The following is a 16,229-nucleotide window of genomic DNA, read 5'->3' as shown; positions in this document are numbered from 1 at the left end:
TTTTAAATTGTATTTATTTACTAGCAAGCTGGTCTCGCTTTGCTCGACATTTTTAATTCTAAGAGAGACAAAATTAAAATAGAATTTGAAAATCCAAGAAAATGTTTTAAAGACTTGGTTTTCACTTGTTTAAATAAATTAATTAATTTTTTTACTTTGCTTCTTATAACTTTCAGAAAAACAATCTTAGAGAAAAAATACAACCTTAAAAAATGATTTCAGGATTTTTAAACACATATACCTTTTCATCTTTTAAATTCCTTCCTCTTCTTTCCTGACCATTTAAATCAATGTTCAAGTCAATAAAAAACATTTTATCGTAAAGAATAATAAATACATTTTAATTTAGTTCTTCATTTTAGCTTCTGTTTTTTGGACGAAGAATATTTGTTACGGATGCACCGAAATGAAAATTTGTGGCCGAAGCCGAAGCCGAATAAAATTTAAACGCTTGGCCGAAGGCCGGATACCGAATAATGAATGCAGTTTTTCACAATTTTTTTAATATTGCATAAATAGCCTAGAATGAATATTTAGACATGTTTTTCAAATAAAGTACTTTTTTATTGAATATTGACATTTTTTTAATATTCCAGTAGTCTTTGCTTTTCAAAAAAAGCACAGTTTTTCATTTCTATTAGGCCTTCAAACAAAACATGCAGTCCCAAAAAAAATAAAGTGCATTAAAGTGGATAAACCCACAACAAATGAATGATTGTCCTTTTGGCAAAAGTCTGCTTAGCCACAGTAGATATGCTAATAATGTAAACAGAAGGCTCAAGTAAATCTCAATTAAGTGTGTGCTTGTAACCTCATACACTTATACAGGTAGCCTACACAACAGGCTAATAATGTAAACAGAAGGCTCAAGTAAATCTCAATAAGTGTGTGCTTGTAACCTCATACACTTATACAGGTAGCCTACACAACAGGCTAATAATGTAAACAGAAGGCTCAAGTAAATCTCAATAAGTGTGTGCTTGTAACCTCATACACTTATACAGGTAGCCTACACAACAGGCTAATAATGTAAACAGAAGGCTCAAGTAAATCTCAATAAGTGTGTGCTTGTAACCTCATACACTTATACAGGTAGCCTACACAACAGGCTAATAATGTAAACAGAGGCCCCACTACATCTCAATAAGTGTGTGCTTGTAACCTCATACACTTATACAGGTAGCCTTCACAACAGGCTAATAATGTAAACAGAGGCCCCACTACATCTCAATAAGTGTGTGCTTGTAACCTCATACACTTATACATGTAGCCTACACAACAGGCTAATAATGTAAACAGAAGGCTCAAGTAAATCTCAATAAGTGTGTGCTTGTAACCTCATACACTTATACAGGTAGCCTACACAACAGGCTAATAATGTAAACAGAAGGCTCAAGTAAATCTCAATAAGTGTGTGCTTGTAACCTCATACACTTATACAGGTAGCCTTCACAACAGGCTAATAATGTAAACAGAGGCCCCACTACATCTCAATAAGTGTGTGCTTGTAACCTCATACACTTATACAGGTAGCCTACACAACAGGCTAATAATGTAAACAGAAGGCTCAAGTAAATCTCAATAAGTGTGTGCATGTAACCTCATACACTTATACAGGTAGCCTACACAACAGGCTAATAATGTAAACAGAGGCCCCACTACATCTCAATAAGTGTGTGCTTGTAACCTCATACACTTATACAGGTAGCCTACACAACAGGCTAATAATGTAAACAGAAGGCTCAAGTAAATCTCAATAAGTGTGTGCTTGTAACCTCATACACTTATACAGGTAGCCTACACAACAGGCTAATAATGTAAACAGAGGCCCCACTACATCTCAATAAGTGTGTGCTTGTAACCTCATACACTTATACAGGTAGCCTACACAACAGGCTAATAATGTAAACAGAAGGCTCAAGTAAATCTCAATAAGTGTGTGCTTGTAACCTCATACACTTATACATGTAGCCTACACAACAGGCTAATAATGTAAACAGAAGGCTCAAGTAAATCTCAATAAGTGTGTGCTTGTAACCTCATACACTTATACAGGTAGCCTACACAACAGGCTAATAATGTAAACAGAAGGCTCAAGTAAATCTCAATAAGTGTGTGCTTGTAACCTCATACACTTATACAGGTAGCCTACACAACAGGCTAATAATGTAAACAGAAGGCTCAAGTAAATCTCAATAAGTGTGTGCTTGTAACCTCATACACTTATACAGGTAGCCTACACAACAGGCTAATAATGTAAACAGAAGGCTCAAGTAAATCTCAATTAAGTGTGTGCTTGTAACCTCATACACTTATACAGGTAGCCTACACAACAGGCTAATAATGTAAACAGAGGCCCCACTACATCTCAATAAGTGTGTGCTTGTAACCTCATACACTTATACAGGTAGCCTACACAACAGGCTAATAATGTAAACAGAGGCCCCACTACATCTCAATAAGTGTGTGCTTGTAACCTCATACACTTATACAGGTAGCCTACACAACAGGCTAATAATGTAAACAGAAGGCTCAAGTAAATCTCAATAAGTGTGTGCTTGTAACCTCATACACTTATACAGGTAGCCTACACAACAGGCTAATAATGTAAACAGAGGCCCCACTACATCTCAATAAGTGTGTGCTTGTAACCTCATACACTTATACATGTAGCCTACACAACAGGCTAATAATGTAAACAGAAGGCTCAAGTAAATCTCAATAAGTGTGTGCTTGTAACCTCATACACTTATACAGGTAGCCTACACAACAGGCTAATAATGTAAACAGAAGGCTCAAGTAAATCTCAATAAGTGTGTGCTTGTAACCTCATACACTTATACAGGTAGCCTTCACAACAGGCTAATAATGTAAACAGAGGCCCCACTACATCTCAATAAGTGTGTGCTTGTAACCTCATACACTTATACAGGTAGCCTACACAACAGGCTAATAATGTAAACAGAAGGCTCAAGTAAATCTCAATAAGTGTGTGCATGTAACCTCATACACTTATACAGGTAGCCTACACAACAGGCTAATAATGTAAACAGAGGCCCCACTACATCTCAATAAGTGTGTGCTTGTAACCTCATACACTTATACAGGTAGCCTACACAACAGGCTAATAATGTAAACAGAAGGCTCAAGTAAATCTCAATAAGTGTGTGCTTGTAACCTCATACACTTATACAGGTAGCCTACACAACAGGCTAATAATGTAAACAGAGGCCCCACTACATCTCAATAAGTGTGTGCTTGTAACCTCATACACTTATACAGGTAGCCTACACAACAGGCTAATAATGTAAACAGAAGGCTCAAGTAAATCTCAATAAGTGTGTGCTTGTAACCTCATACACTTATACAGGTAGCCTTCACAACAGGCTAATAATGTAAACAGAGGCCCCACTACATCTCAATAAGTGTGTGCTTGTAACCTCATACACTTATACAGGTAGCCTACACAACAGGCTAATAATGTAAACAGAAGGCTCAAGTAAATCTCAATAAGTGTGTGCATGTAACCTCATACACTTATACAGGTAGCCTACACAACAGGCTAATAATGTAAACAGAGGCCCCACTACATCTCAATAAGTGTGTGCTTGTAACCTCATACACTTATACATGTAGCCTACACAACAGGCTAATAATGTAAACAGAAGGCTCAAGTAAATCTCAATAAGTGTGTGCTTGTAACCTCATACACTTATACAGGTAGCCTACACAACAGGCTAATAATGTAAACAGAAGGCTCAAGTAAATCTCAATTAAGTGTGTGCTTGTAACCTCATACACTTATACAGGTAGCCTACACAACAGGCTAATAATGTAAACAGAGGCCCCACTAAATCTCAATAAGTGTGTGCTTGTAACCTCATACACTTATACAGGTAGCCTACACAACAGGCTAATAATGTAAACAGAGGCCCCACTACATCTCAATAAGTGTGTGCTTGTAACCTCATACACTTATACAGGTACACAACATATCCCAACGTCACCGCGTCACTGCACGTTGGTTGATTGCGTCACCGCGTCAAAAAATTGCGTCACACGCCACTATTAGGCCTTGTTTTTAACTCATTCCACCGAAGGCCGAATGTGCCATATTCGGCCGAATATATTCGGTTACCGATTAATCGGTGCATCCCTAATATTTGTGAAATATTTCTTCAAACTTATTATGATTAAAATGCAAAAAAATTATTCTGGCAAATCTTGAAAATCTGCAGAATCAAATTTAAATCTTATTTCAAAGTCTTTTGAATTTATTTTAACAATTTTGTTCTGGAAAATCTAGAAGAAATAATAATTTGTCTTTGTTAGAAATACAGCTTGGTCCAATTTGTTATATATTCTAACAAAGTGCAGATTGGATTTTAACCTATTTAAAACATGTCATCAAAAATATATATTTATTGTGAGAAATCATTAAGATGATCAGTGTTTCCACAAAGATAAATATAATTAATTATTAATAATATCATAGAGTTAAAGGTAAATTGAGCAAATTGGCTATTTCTGGCAATTTATTTAAGTGTGTATCAAACTGGTAGCCCTTGGCATTAATCAGTACCCAAGAAGTAGTTCTTGGTTTCAAAAAGGTTGGTGACCCCTAATGTAAACTTTTCAATTATTTAAGATCATCATTGTCAAATGCTTCCAATTGTGTCGATACAGACAATTATAGTATCTGCAGTTGGACATAGGCATGTATTTATTGAAGTCGCATTAAAAAGCAATAAATTAAGACTTGCTGATACCTGCAGAAATCTTGTATATCTGTCAGTCTCTGTACGGCAGAACTTAAAACTACAACAAGACCAGGCACAAACCGCCATAAACCGGATTGAAGATGGTCTGTGAAATCCAATTTATGCAACATTTTGACCAAAGAGCCACCGTGACGACAGGGAAGTGTTTTAAATATCGAAATAAAACAGCGGTAATATGAGTTTGGACAGAGGTGTCCAAACCTTTTCCACTGAGCCTGCATACTGCATGCAATTAACTTCGTTATTAAAATTGATAATAAAAACAAACATTATATACATTTGAAGACAAAACTGTCATAACGTGGACTTGAGGGTTTGTTTTCCCGTAATGCAAAGGAAAGTTGGAGCGGGCAAGGCGTGAATGTAAGGACATATTTATTAATATAAAAAAAAGGAACAAAAGGCGCGCGCAAGGCGGGAGTACAAACACTTGGCTAATAAAACAAAAACTTGCACAAAGGCAGAAACTATGAAGATGAAACAAAACTGGATAACTGTGACATGAAAAAACAAAAACTTTCGTGGCATGGCAAGAAGCATAACTATGGACAGCATCAGAGGTAAAGTCTCCAGGCTGACTTCCTGGCAACTTTTGGTTTAAATAAGTGACATGATTAGTGAAAACAGGTGTGGACTCCAAATGTGACACAGGTGAAACTAATGGTTGTTATGGTGACAAAACAAGAGTGAAAAAGCAGGAACAAACAGCACATGGCCAAACAAAAACATGATCAACAGACATGACAAAAACATTGTCACGTTTGGATCGGAGGTTAGAAAGCATAATATCAAAATATCAGCTTTTATACTTTTTACAATAATTTTTTTACATTTTTACAATTTTTTTTTTGTTTTATTTTGTGTCGACGGTATGCTGTGGGCCAAGAAAACACAAGGGTTGGCCATATTTTGGACCCCCCTGGTTTAGGAACTGGCAGATCCTTGCATCGACATGTTATCCTCATAAGAGTTAGCTTCAATCCAATCCAATCCACTTTTATTTGTACAGCACATTTAAACAACAAAAATGTTTCCAAAGTGCTGCACAACAATATTAAAAACAATATTAAAATCATATCTTTAGTTCCACCAATGACTGAATAAAAAACAGAAAAATGGATAAAGTTAAATTAGCAATGATTGTCACACACACACGAGGTGTGGCGAAATTATTCTCTGCATTTGACCCATCACCCTTGATCACCCCCTGGGAGGTGAGGGGAGCAGTGAGCAGCAGCGGTGGCCGCGTCCGGGATTAATTTTTGGTGATTTAACCCCCAATTCCAATTTTTGATGCTGAGTGCCAAGCAGGGAGGTAATGACTCCCACTTTGTGTAGTCTTTGGTATGACTAGGCCGGGGTTTGAACTCACAACCTACCCATCTCAGGGAGGACACTCTAACCACCAGGCCACTGAGTAGGTGAAGATAAATATAAAACACGGTGGAACAGGGGTTAGTGCACGTGCCTCACAATACGAAGGTACTGAGTAGTCCCGGGTTCAATCTCGGGCTCGGGATCTTTCTGTGTGGAGTTTGCATGTTCTCCCCGTGACTGTGTGGGTTCCCTCCGGGTACTCCAGCTTTGTCCCGCCTCCAAAGACATGCACTTGGGGATAGGCCCCTCCCACCTCCAAAGACATGCACCTGGGGATAGGCCCCTCCCACCTCCAAAGACATGCACCTGGGGATAGGCCCCTCCCACCTCCAAAGACATGCACCTGGGGGTAGGTCCCTCCCACCTCCAAAGACATGCACCTGGGGATAGGCCCCTCCCACCTCCAAAGACATGCACCTGGGGATAGGCCCCTCCCACCTCCAAAGACATGCACCTGGGGATAGGTCCCTCCCACCTCCAAAGACATGCACCTGGGGATAGGCCCCTCCCACCTCCAAGGACATGCACCTGGGGATAGGCCCCTCCCACCTCCAAAGACATGCACCTGGGGATAGGCCCCTCCCACCTCCAAAGACATGCACCTGGGGATAGGCCCCTCCCACCTCCAAAGACATGCACTTGGGGATAGGCCCCTCCCACCTCCAAAGACATGCACATGGGAATAGGCCCCTCCCACCTCCAAAGACATGCACCTGGGGATAGGCCCCTCCCACCTCCAAAGACATGCACCTGGGGATAAGTTAATTGGCAACACTAAATGGTCCCTGGTGTGTGAATGTTTTCTATCCGTGTTGGCCCTGTGATGAGGTGGCCACTTGTCCAGGGTGTACGCCGCCTTCCGCCCGAATGCAGCTGAGGTAGGCTCCAGCACAACCCGCGACCCCGAACGGGACAAGCAGTAGAAACTGAATGGATGGATAAAAAAACAATATAAAAATACATTTGATTAAAAATGATTTTAAAGGGTAAAACCAATTAAAAAAAATAAATATGAATCAAAATTTTAAAAACACAGAGGACCACACAACTCACGTAGTGTTAAAAGCCAAAGAATAAAAGTGGTTCTTAAGACGAGACTTAAAACACACCACTGTGGGAGCAGTTCTAACCTGGAGGGGCAGAGTGTTCCAGAGTTTAAGGCTTAAGGTCTCCACTGGTTTTAAGTCTGGTCTTGGGCACCAAGAGCTGGAGCTGGCTCTCGGACCTCAGAGCACGCAAGGAGTGTAAATTTGGATGATGTCCGAGATATACTGAGATGCCAGTTCATGTGAAGCTTTAAAAACAAACAGCGAGGTTTTAAAATCAATTCTAAAATAAACAAACTATGAAGAATTGGGATTATATGCCCGTGTTTCCTGGCCCCTGTTAAAAGTCCTGCTGCCACCTTCTGGACTAACTGCAACCGGGAGAGAGCTTTTTGGCTAATGCCAGCATAAAGTGCATTGCAGTAGTCCAGGCCACTTGGAATAAAAAAGCATGCATGACTTGTTCAAAAAGGTTAAAAGATAAAAACGCTTTTACCTTTGCCAAAAGACAAAAATGATAAAAACACGATTTTAAAACGCCATTGACTTGTTTGTCAAGTTTAAAATCGCTCTCTATACTAACACCAAGGCTGGTGACTTTGGGACGCACATCATTTTGCACTGGTCCCAAGTCAGTGATCGCTGGACCAAAAACTGAAATTTCAGTTTTTCCCTTATTCATTGTTAAAAAATTCTGGCCTTTTGAAATCGACATATAAATATGGCAGTCTGCATAAAAGTGATAAGACACAGCTTCTTTTGCAGTGGACACTTGCAGCTGTTCCCCTCCCCCCCACTAACAATTTACAACTGAAGACTCATAGAACAGTGGTTCTCAACCTTTTTTCAGTGATGTACCCCCTGTGAACATTTTTATAATTCAAGTACCCCCTAATCAGAGCAAAGCATTTTTGGTTGAAAAAAAGAGATAAAGAAGTAAAATACAGCACTATGTCATCACTTTCTGATTTATTAAATTGTATAACAGTGCAAAATATTGCTCATTTGTAGTGGTCTTTCTTGAACTATTTGGAAAAAAAGATATAAAAATAACTAAAAACTTGTTGAAAAATAAACAAGTGATTCATCCATTCATCCATCTTCTTCCGCTTATCCGAGGTCGGGTCGCGGGGGCAGCAGCCTAAGCAGGGAAACCCAGACTTCCCTCTCCCCAGCCACTTCGTCTAGCTCTTCCCGGGGGATCCCGAGGCGTTCCCAGGCCAGCCGGGAGACATAGTCTTCCCAACGTGTCCTGGGTCTTCCCCGTGGCCTCCTACCGGTTGGACGTGCCCTAAACACCTCCCTAGGGAGGCGTTCGGGTGGCATCCTGACCAGATGCCCGAACCACCTCATCTGGCTCCTCTCGATGTGGAGGAGCAGCGGCTTTACTTTGAGTTCCTCCCGGATGACAGAGCTTCTCACCCTATCTCTAAGGGAGAGACCCAAACTCATTTGGGCCGCTTGTATCCGTGATCTTATCCTTTCGGTCATGACCATAGGTGAGGATGGGAACGTAGATCGACCGGTAAATTGAGAGCTTTGCATTCCGGTTCAGCTCCTTCTTCACCACAACGGATCGATATAACGTCCGCATTACTGAAGACGCCGCACCGATCCGCCTGTCGATCTCACCATCCACTCTTCCCCCACTCGTGAACAAGACTCCTAGGTACTTGAACTCCTCCACTTGGTGCAGGGTCTCCTCCCCAACCCGGAGATGGCATTCCACCCTTTTCCGGGCGAGAACCATGGACTCTGACTTGGAGGTGCTGATTCTCATTCCGGTCGCTTCACACTCGGCTGCAAACCGATCCAGTGAGAGCTGAAGATCCCGGTCAGATGAAACCATCAGGACCACATCATCTGCAAAAAGCAGAGACCTAATCCTGCGGTCACCAAACCGGAACCCCTCAACGCCTTGACTGCGCCTAGAAATTCTGTCCATAAAAGTTATGAACAGAATCGGTGACAAAGGGCAGCCTTGGCGGAGTCCAACCCTCACTGGAAATGTGTTCGACTTACTGCCGGCAATGTGGACCAAGCTCTGACACTGATCATACAGGGAGCGGACCGCCACAATAAGACAGTCCGATACCCCATACTCTCTGAGCACTCCCCACAGGACTTCCCGAGGGACACGGTTGAATGCCTTCTCCAAGTCCACGAAGCACATGTAGACTGGTTGGGGAAAACTCGCATGCACCCTCAAGAACTCTGCGGAGAGTATAGAGCTGGTCCACAGTTCCACGGCCAGGACGAAGTGATTCAATTCTAAATAAAGATTTCTACACATAGAAGCAATCATCAACCTAAAGTGTCCTCTTTGGGGATTGTAATAGAGATCCATCTGGATTCATGAACATAATCCTAAACATTTCTTTACAAAAAATAAATCTTTAACATCAATATTTATGGAACATGTCCACAAAAAATCCAACTGTCAACACTGAATATTGCAATGTTTGCATTTCTTTTCACAGTTTATGAACTTACATTCATATTTTGTTGAAGTATTATTCAACAAATATATTTATAAAGGATTTTTTAATTGTTGCTATATTTAGAATATTTTTTTAAAAATCTCACGTACTCTTTGGCATACCTTCAAGTACCCCCAGGGGTACGCGTACCCCCATTTCAGAACCACTGTAATAGACTAAAAACAAATTACCACTGCAAGGGATGTCAGTTCTCAGGAATGTTAAAATACAAATAATAGTAAAGGGTCTTTAACTGTATGGAATCGTGGCCCCCAGAACAGTGTAGTTGAATACCCCGGGTTTAAAGACATGAACCTGACTGTTTTACACAAGTATTCAACATTGTAACAACAAATATAGGTCAGAGAAGAGGAAAATCAATATGGGTCCCCATTAAAGAGTATCACAAGTCACATGGTGTATTGTTGATATATACGTATGATACTTTTTATGATGTGTATTTTGTCTCTCTCAGCTGGCCTACTGTGTTGTCCAGTTCTTGGAAAAGGATCCCACGCTCACTGAACCGGTACTTAAAAAAAAACATTTTTATAAAAATCTTCCCACCCACTCCACACACTCAGCCGAATGCCCTAAAATTATCTTACGCTGCAGAGAAATGTGTCCTGGGTGCTACAAACCACCCACGTCGTCCTTTTTTGAGAGACATTATTCATGATCTTAGAGGAATCCCTGGTGACTTTTCTATTTTTATGTTTAGGTGATCCGAGGCCTGCTGAAGTTTTGGCCCAAGACGTGCAGCCAGAAAGAGGTCTCACATCTTATATAGAAGCACATTTTCACACATCACACCGCTCACGTCCTAATCTTTTCTTCTTTGTGTGTAAACAGGTGATGTTCCTGGGTGAGATTGAGGAGATTCTGGATGTCATTGAGCCTACACAGTTTAAGAAAATCCAGGAGCCTTTGTTCAAGCAGATCTCCAAATGTGTGGCCAATCCCCACTTTCAGGTAGCGAAGAATGTTTTTTTTCCCCCTGGACTCTTATTTGCAACCACAGTCGCTTGTGTCCTCACAGGTAGCGGAGCGAGCACTGTACTTCTGGAATAACGAGTATATCCTCAGCCTCATCGAGGAGAACATCGACAAGATCCTCCCCGTCATGTTTGGAAGCCTGTACCGGATCTCCAAAGAGCACTGGAATCCGTATGTACTTAAGATTATGTGTGGGAATGTTAGAGCTGGGCGATACGGCCTTTTATTAATATCTCAATATCTTTTAGGCCAGGGGTGCCCATTACGTCGATCTCGGAGGGTGTGTCAGTCGATCTCAAGCCAGGCATTAAAAAATAGACATAAAAATGAGCAATCATCAATCATACCAAGACTTCACTTTCGTCAGTTGTTTGACATTCTCGGCACCCGAGGATCTTGTGAGATGACGCTGGCTGCTGCAAGCTCATATTTAAGAAAAAAATCACTAACAGGGCGGACGCAGAGAAACACATTTTATTTCTAGAGACTCCGTACCTACTGTCAAAACTCTAAAGACCGACTGCACAGTTCCTGTCTTCACCATAAAAGACCTGTTTCATCCTGCCTGTGCTAACAAAATAAGAGTCTCAGAAAGCTAGCGTGCACAAGCTAGCAAGCTACGGAGTTTGATGCCAATGTATTTCTCACTTGCTTGCCCACCCACACAGTCACTGACGTCACTCACCTGCTGCCAGACATTAAAGGGCCACACACATATGCTACTCTCATAACAAAGTGTTTAAAAAGGAGTATGCAAGTTGGACAAATGAGATGCCAAATCCAACCACTTTCATGTGGTATTGGACAGAAAGGAGGACTTTTTTTTCCCCTCCATTTGAAAATGCGGACGTTATCAGCACCACTGTCTAATTCCAATCAATGCAAGTCATCAGAATCAAATACACCAACTTATATTCTTGTCTTCATGAAAGAAAGGAATCTGTGTGTTAAACATGCTTGTATTATCATTAAACACCATTAACTTGTTAACAAAAATGTCTCTTTCATAAATAAATAAATATAAATTATAAATAGGAATGAGGTAGATCTCCTCGACTTGGTCAATTGAAAAGTAGCTCGCCTGCAGAAAAAGTGTGAGCGCCCCTGCTTTAGGCCATGTCACGATACACCATATATATGTGGATATTTTGCCTTGAATGAACACTTGATGCATATAATCACAGCAGTATGATGATTCTATGTGTCTACATTCAAACATTCTTCTTCATACTGCATTAATATATGCTACTTTTAAACTTTCATGCAGAGAGGGAAACCACAACTAAGTCAATTGACCAAAAGTGTAATTATTAAACAGTTTTTAAGCAGTGGCACAAACATTCATGTTATTTCAAAACAGAAAGTGCAAGATTGTTAGAAACATTTTACAACAGGTCAAGTCAATTTTATTTATGTAGCACGTTCACAACAACTTTTAAATTGAACCAAAGTGCTTTACAGGTTAAAAAAAACAAACATAGAACATGAATAATGGGGGCGTGGGGAAAAAAATCGATTCGAATTTGAATCGCGATTCCCACGTTGTGCGATTCAGAATCGATTCTCATTTTCCCAGAAATCTTTTTTTTTATTTTTATTTTATTTTATTTTATTATTATTAGTAGTAATTTTATCAATCCAACAAAACAATACACAGCAATACCATAACAGGCATAGCTCGGTTGGTAAAATGGCCGTGCCAGCAACTTGAAGGTTGCAGGTTCGATTCCCGCGTGTGCCATCCTAGTCACTGCCGTTGTGTCCTTGGGCAAGACACTTTACCTACCTGCTCCCGGTGCCACCCACACTGCTTTAAATGTAACTTAGATATTGGGTGTCACTATGTAAAGCGCTTTAACACCGCCCCTCGTTATTTAGAAGCCCAAACAAGCAGAGTAGACCTTTACCATGGAATGCAGTCACATGACCAAGGGCCCGTTGTTCGGAAGCCGGTTTAGTAATGGAAATAATCCCATCCAGGATCAAACTCAGAATCAGAACCAGAATTATATTGGATCCACTTTTGACTGGACTCTCACCGTCACCAACCGAGCTATGGGGCGGCATAGCTCGGACGGTAAAGTGGCCGTGCCAGCAATTTGAGGGTTTCAGGTTCGATTCCCGCTTCCGCCATCCTAGTCACTGCCGTTGTGTCCTTGGGCAAGACACTTTACCCACCTGCTCCCAGTGCCACCCACACTGGTTTAAATGTAACTTAGATATTGGGTTTCACTATGTAAAGCGCTTTGAGTCACTAGAGAAAAGCGCAATATAAATATACTTCACTTCACTTCACAATGCAATCCAATTCCAAAACCAAACCTGACCGAGCAACACTCGAACTGCAATAAACAGAGCAATTGAGAGAAGACACAAACATGACACGGAACAAACCAAAAGTAGTGAAACAAAAATGAATATTATCAACAACAGTATCAATATTAGTTATAGTTTCAGCATAGCAGTGATTAAAAATCCCCCATTTACATTATCATTAGACATTTCCATCCATTCATTTTCTACCGCTTATTCCCTTTGGGGTTGCGGGGGGCGCTGGTGCCTATCTCAGCTACAATCGGGCGGAAGGCGGCGTACACCCTGGACAAGTCGCCAACTCATCGCAGCATTAGACATTTATAAAAAAAAAAAAAAAAAAGAACAATAGTCCACTCTTCCCCCACTCGTGAACAAGACTCCTAGGTTGTGGTGAAGAAGGAGCTGAGCCGGAAGGCAAAGCTCTCAATTTACCGCTCGATCTACGTCCCCATCCTCACCTATGATCATGAGCTTTGGGTCATGACCGAAAGGACAAGATCACGGGTACAAGCGGCCCAAATGAGATTCCAGGTCTGTCCCTTAGGGTGAGAAGCTCTGCCATCCGGGAGGAACTCAAAGTAAAGCCGCTGCTCCTCCACATCGAGAGGAGCCAGATGAGGTGGTTCGGGCATCTGGTCAGGATGCCACCCGAACGCCTCCCGAGGGAGGTGTTTAGGGCACGTACAACCGGTAGGAGGCCACGGGGAAGACCCAGGACACATTGGGAAGACTATGTCTCCTGGCTGGCCTGGGAACGCCTCGGGATCTCCCGGGAAGAGCTAGACGAAGTGGCTGGGGAGAGGGAAGTCTGGGCTTCCCTGCTTAGGCTGCTGCCCCCGCGACCCGACCTCGGATAAGCGGAAGAAGATGGATGGAAGAACAATATTGTCACAGTGGCTTACACTTGCATGGCATCTCATAAGCTTGACAACACACTGTGTCCAATATTTTCACATAGATAAAATAAGTCATATTTTTGTTTCCTTAAATAGTTAAAAGAAATTTACATTATTGCAATCAGTTGATAAAACATTGTCTTTTACAATTATAAAAGCTTTTTACAAATATCTACTACTCTGCTTGCATGTCAGCAGACTGGGGTAGAGCCTGCTGAAATCCTATGTATTGAATGAATACAGAATCCTTTTAAATCGGGGAAAAAAATTGTTTTTGAATCAAGAATCGTGTTGAATTGGAAAAAAAAATCGATTTGTAATCGAATCGTGACCCCAAGAATCGATATTGAATCGAATCGTGGGACACCCAAAGATTTGCAGCCCTAATAAACAATGAATGAGCTGAACAAAATAGTGCACAAAGCAATACGGTAAAAGGGGTCGAATGAAAAGTAAAAAAAAAAAAAAATTGCCAAATAAAAATCATAATAATAAAAGTGTGACAAATATGTAGGGGGGGGTAGGACTAGAAAATGGTGGCCCAGTGGGCAGACTTAGCTCAGGTCAAAGGCCAGCGAGAAGAGGTAGGTCTTGAAAATCCCCAGGCTCTGGGCTGACCTAATGTGGAGGGGAAGGCGGTTCCAGAGCTTAGGGGCGGCAACGGATAAGGATCTGTCCCCTCTGGTCTTTAGCCTGGATCTGGGGACCGCCAACAGCAGTTGGTCAGCTGACCTTAGGGCTCTAGAGGAGGTATGATGATGCAGAAGCTCGGTCAGCTATTGTGGGGCCAGACCATTCAGGGATTTAAAAACAATTAAAAGTCATTTAAAATCAATGCGGTGACGGACAGGGAGCCAGTGGAGTGAGGCCAGGACTGTGGTGATGTGCTCGCCTTTTTTGGTGCTGGTGAGGAGATGGGCAGCAAACAAGCTATTAGTGCACTTTTGTGCATGATGTCACTAAGATGACATATCAAAACAACACTCAATTAAAGTGCACTTTTTGTGCAGAGCGCCAATACAATAGTTTAAAAGAGGGGTCTGAAACTCACTTGACCCGTGGGCCACTGGATGCAGAGTCTGGTTGAGGCTGGGCCGCAAGAAAACATTTTCGAAACATTTTTTTGCATGCTCCTCAGCATCCATTTTCTACCGCTTATTCCCTTTTGGGGTCGCGGGGGGCGCTGGCGCCTATCTTAGCTACAATCGCCACCTCATCGCAGTGCTCCTCAGCATGTCAAGTTGTATAATGACGTTTCAAATTGTATCCCTAGTGCACCGCAACTTTCTCCGTGCAAATAAGACACGTCGGGCTGTGCTCAACAAAGAAATATTGCATCTCCCACTTTTCCAGGAATTGTCTTTGCTCATCACTAACCATTCTCTTCACTGCAGGCTTAGAAAAAGACTTGTTTGGGGTTGTGGAATATATTTGTATGAAGCCCACGCGCGGAGAATAATGTTATTTCCGCAATGTGTGTCATTCCGCTTTTCCTCCCTACAGCAACACGGCGGTTGGCGGTATAGTGATTGCAAAAAAGTGAGAGCTCCCGGCGTCATATAGAAATATACGCAGTGTTCGTGTGAGGCAATGCAAATTAAACAATAAAAAAACTAATAACGGTTTGAATTGGTCCAGGTTATCGGGGACCGTTATTACTGACAGACAGGTGTCGCGGTGTGACTGCAGCCGGGCACGTAATAAAACCCTCGTCTCCATGGCAACGTCTCTGTCGCTTTCACTCACTTGCCGCTTTTCCACTAACGCAGGGTAGGCAACCCAGAACGTTGAAAGAGCCATTTTGGAGCCAAATAACACAACGCGGTCAAGCGCCATTCAAATAAAACTCGCGGGCCGGACTAACATTAAACTTTCATATTCAGGTGGGGGCCGCAAAATAACGTGTCGCGGGCCGCAATTGAGGATGCTAAAGGCAGTGCCTTTAAGGCACGCCCCCAATAATGTTGTCCGGGTGGAAATCGGGAGAATGGTTGCCCCGGGAGATTTTTGGGAGGGGCACTGAAATCCGGGAGTCTCCCGGGAAAATCGGAAGGTTGATACCAATAATTTCCGATATTACAAAACCCGTTTCCATTTCAGTTGGGAAATTGTGTTACATGTAAATATGAACAGAATAAAATGATTTGCAAATCCTTTTCAACCCATATTTAATTGAATGCACTACAAGGACAAGATATTTGATGTTCAAACTCATAAACTCGTCAGACCACCGATCACTTTTCCACTTTGCATCAGTCCATCTTAGGTGATCTCGGGACCAGAGAAGCCGGCAGCGTTTCTGGATGTTGTTGATAAATGGGTTTCGCTTTGCATAGT

The 16,229-nt window shown here is 41.8% G+C and overlaps 1 protein-coding gene across 2 annotated transcripts in view; it reads left to right on the top strand.

The window, feature by feature from the left end:
* LOC133542570 (serine/threonine-protein phosphatase 2A 56 kDa regulatory subunit alpha isoform-like) overlaps positions 1-11,592 on the top strand; it is a 91,191-nt gene extending 79,599 nt beyond the window's left edge. The window contains exons 8-11 of one of the 2 annotated variants that reach the window (XM_061886835.1): positions 10,164-10,213; positions 10,406-10,456; positions 10,537-10,656; positions 10,724-11,592. In XM_061886835.1, the coding sequence (XP_061742819.1) occupies positions 10,164-10,213; positions 10,406-10,456; positions 10,537-10,656; positions 10,724-11,164 (662 nt within the window). In that variant the 3' untranslated portion in view covers positions 11,165-11,592. Of the gene's footprint in view, positions 1-10,159; positions 10,214-10,405; positions 10,457-10,536; positions 10,657-10,723 lie in introns of both variants that reach the window. The other variant, XM_061886834.1, reaches the window with a different exon arrangement.
* The last annotated feature ends 4,637 nt before the right edge of the window (positions 11,593-16,229 follow it).

The sequence above is a fragment of the Nerophis ophidion genome, linkage group LG24 (assembly GCF_033978795.1).
Source record: "Nerophis ophidion isolate RoL-2023_Sa linkage group LG24, RoL_Noph_v1.0, whole genome shotgun sequence".
Lineage (NCBI taxonomy): Eukaryota > Metazoa > Chordata > Actinopteri > Syngnathiformes > Syngnathidae > Nerophis > Nerophis ophidion.
Note: the sequence above shows the minus strand (reverse complement) of the source record. Positions and strands in the feature narration are given on the sequence as shown.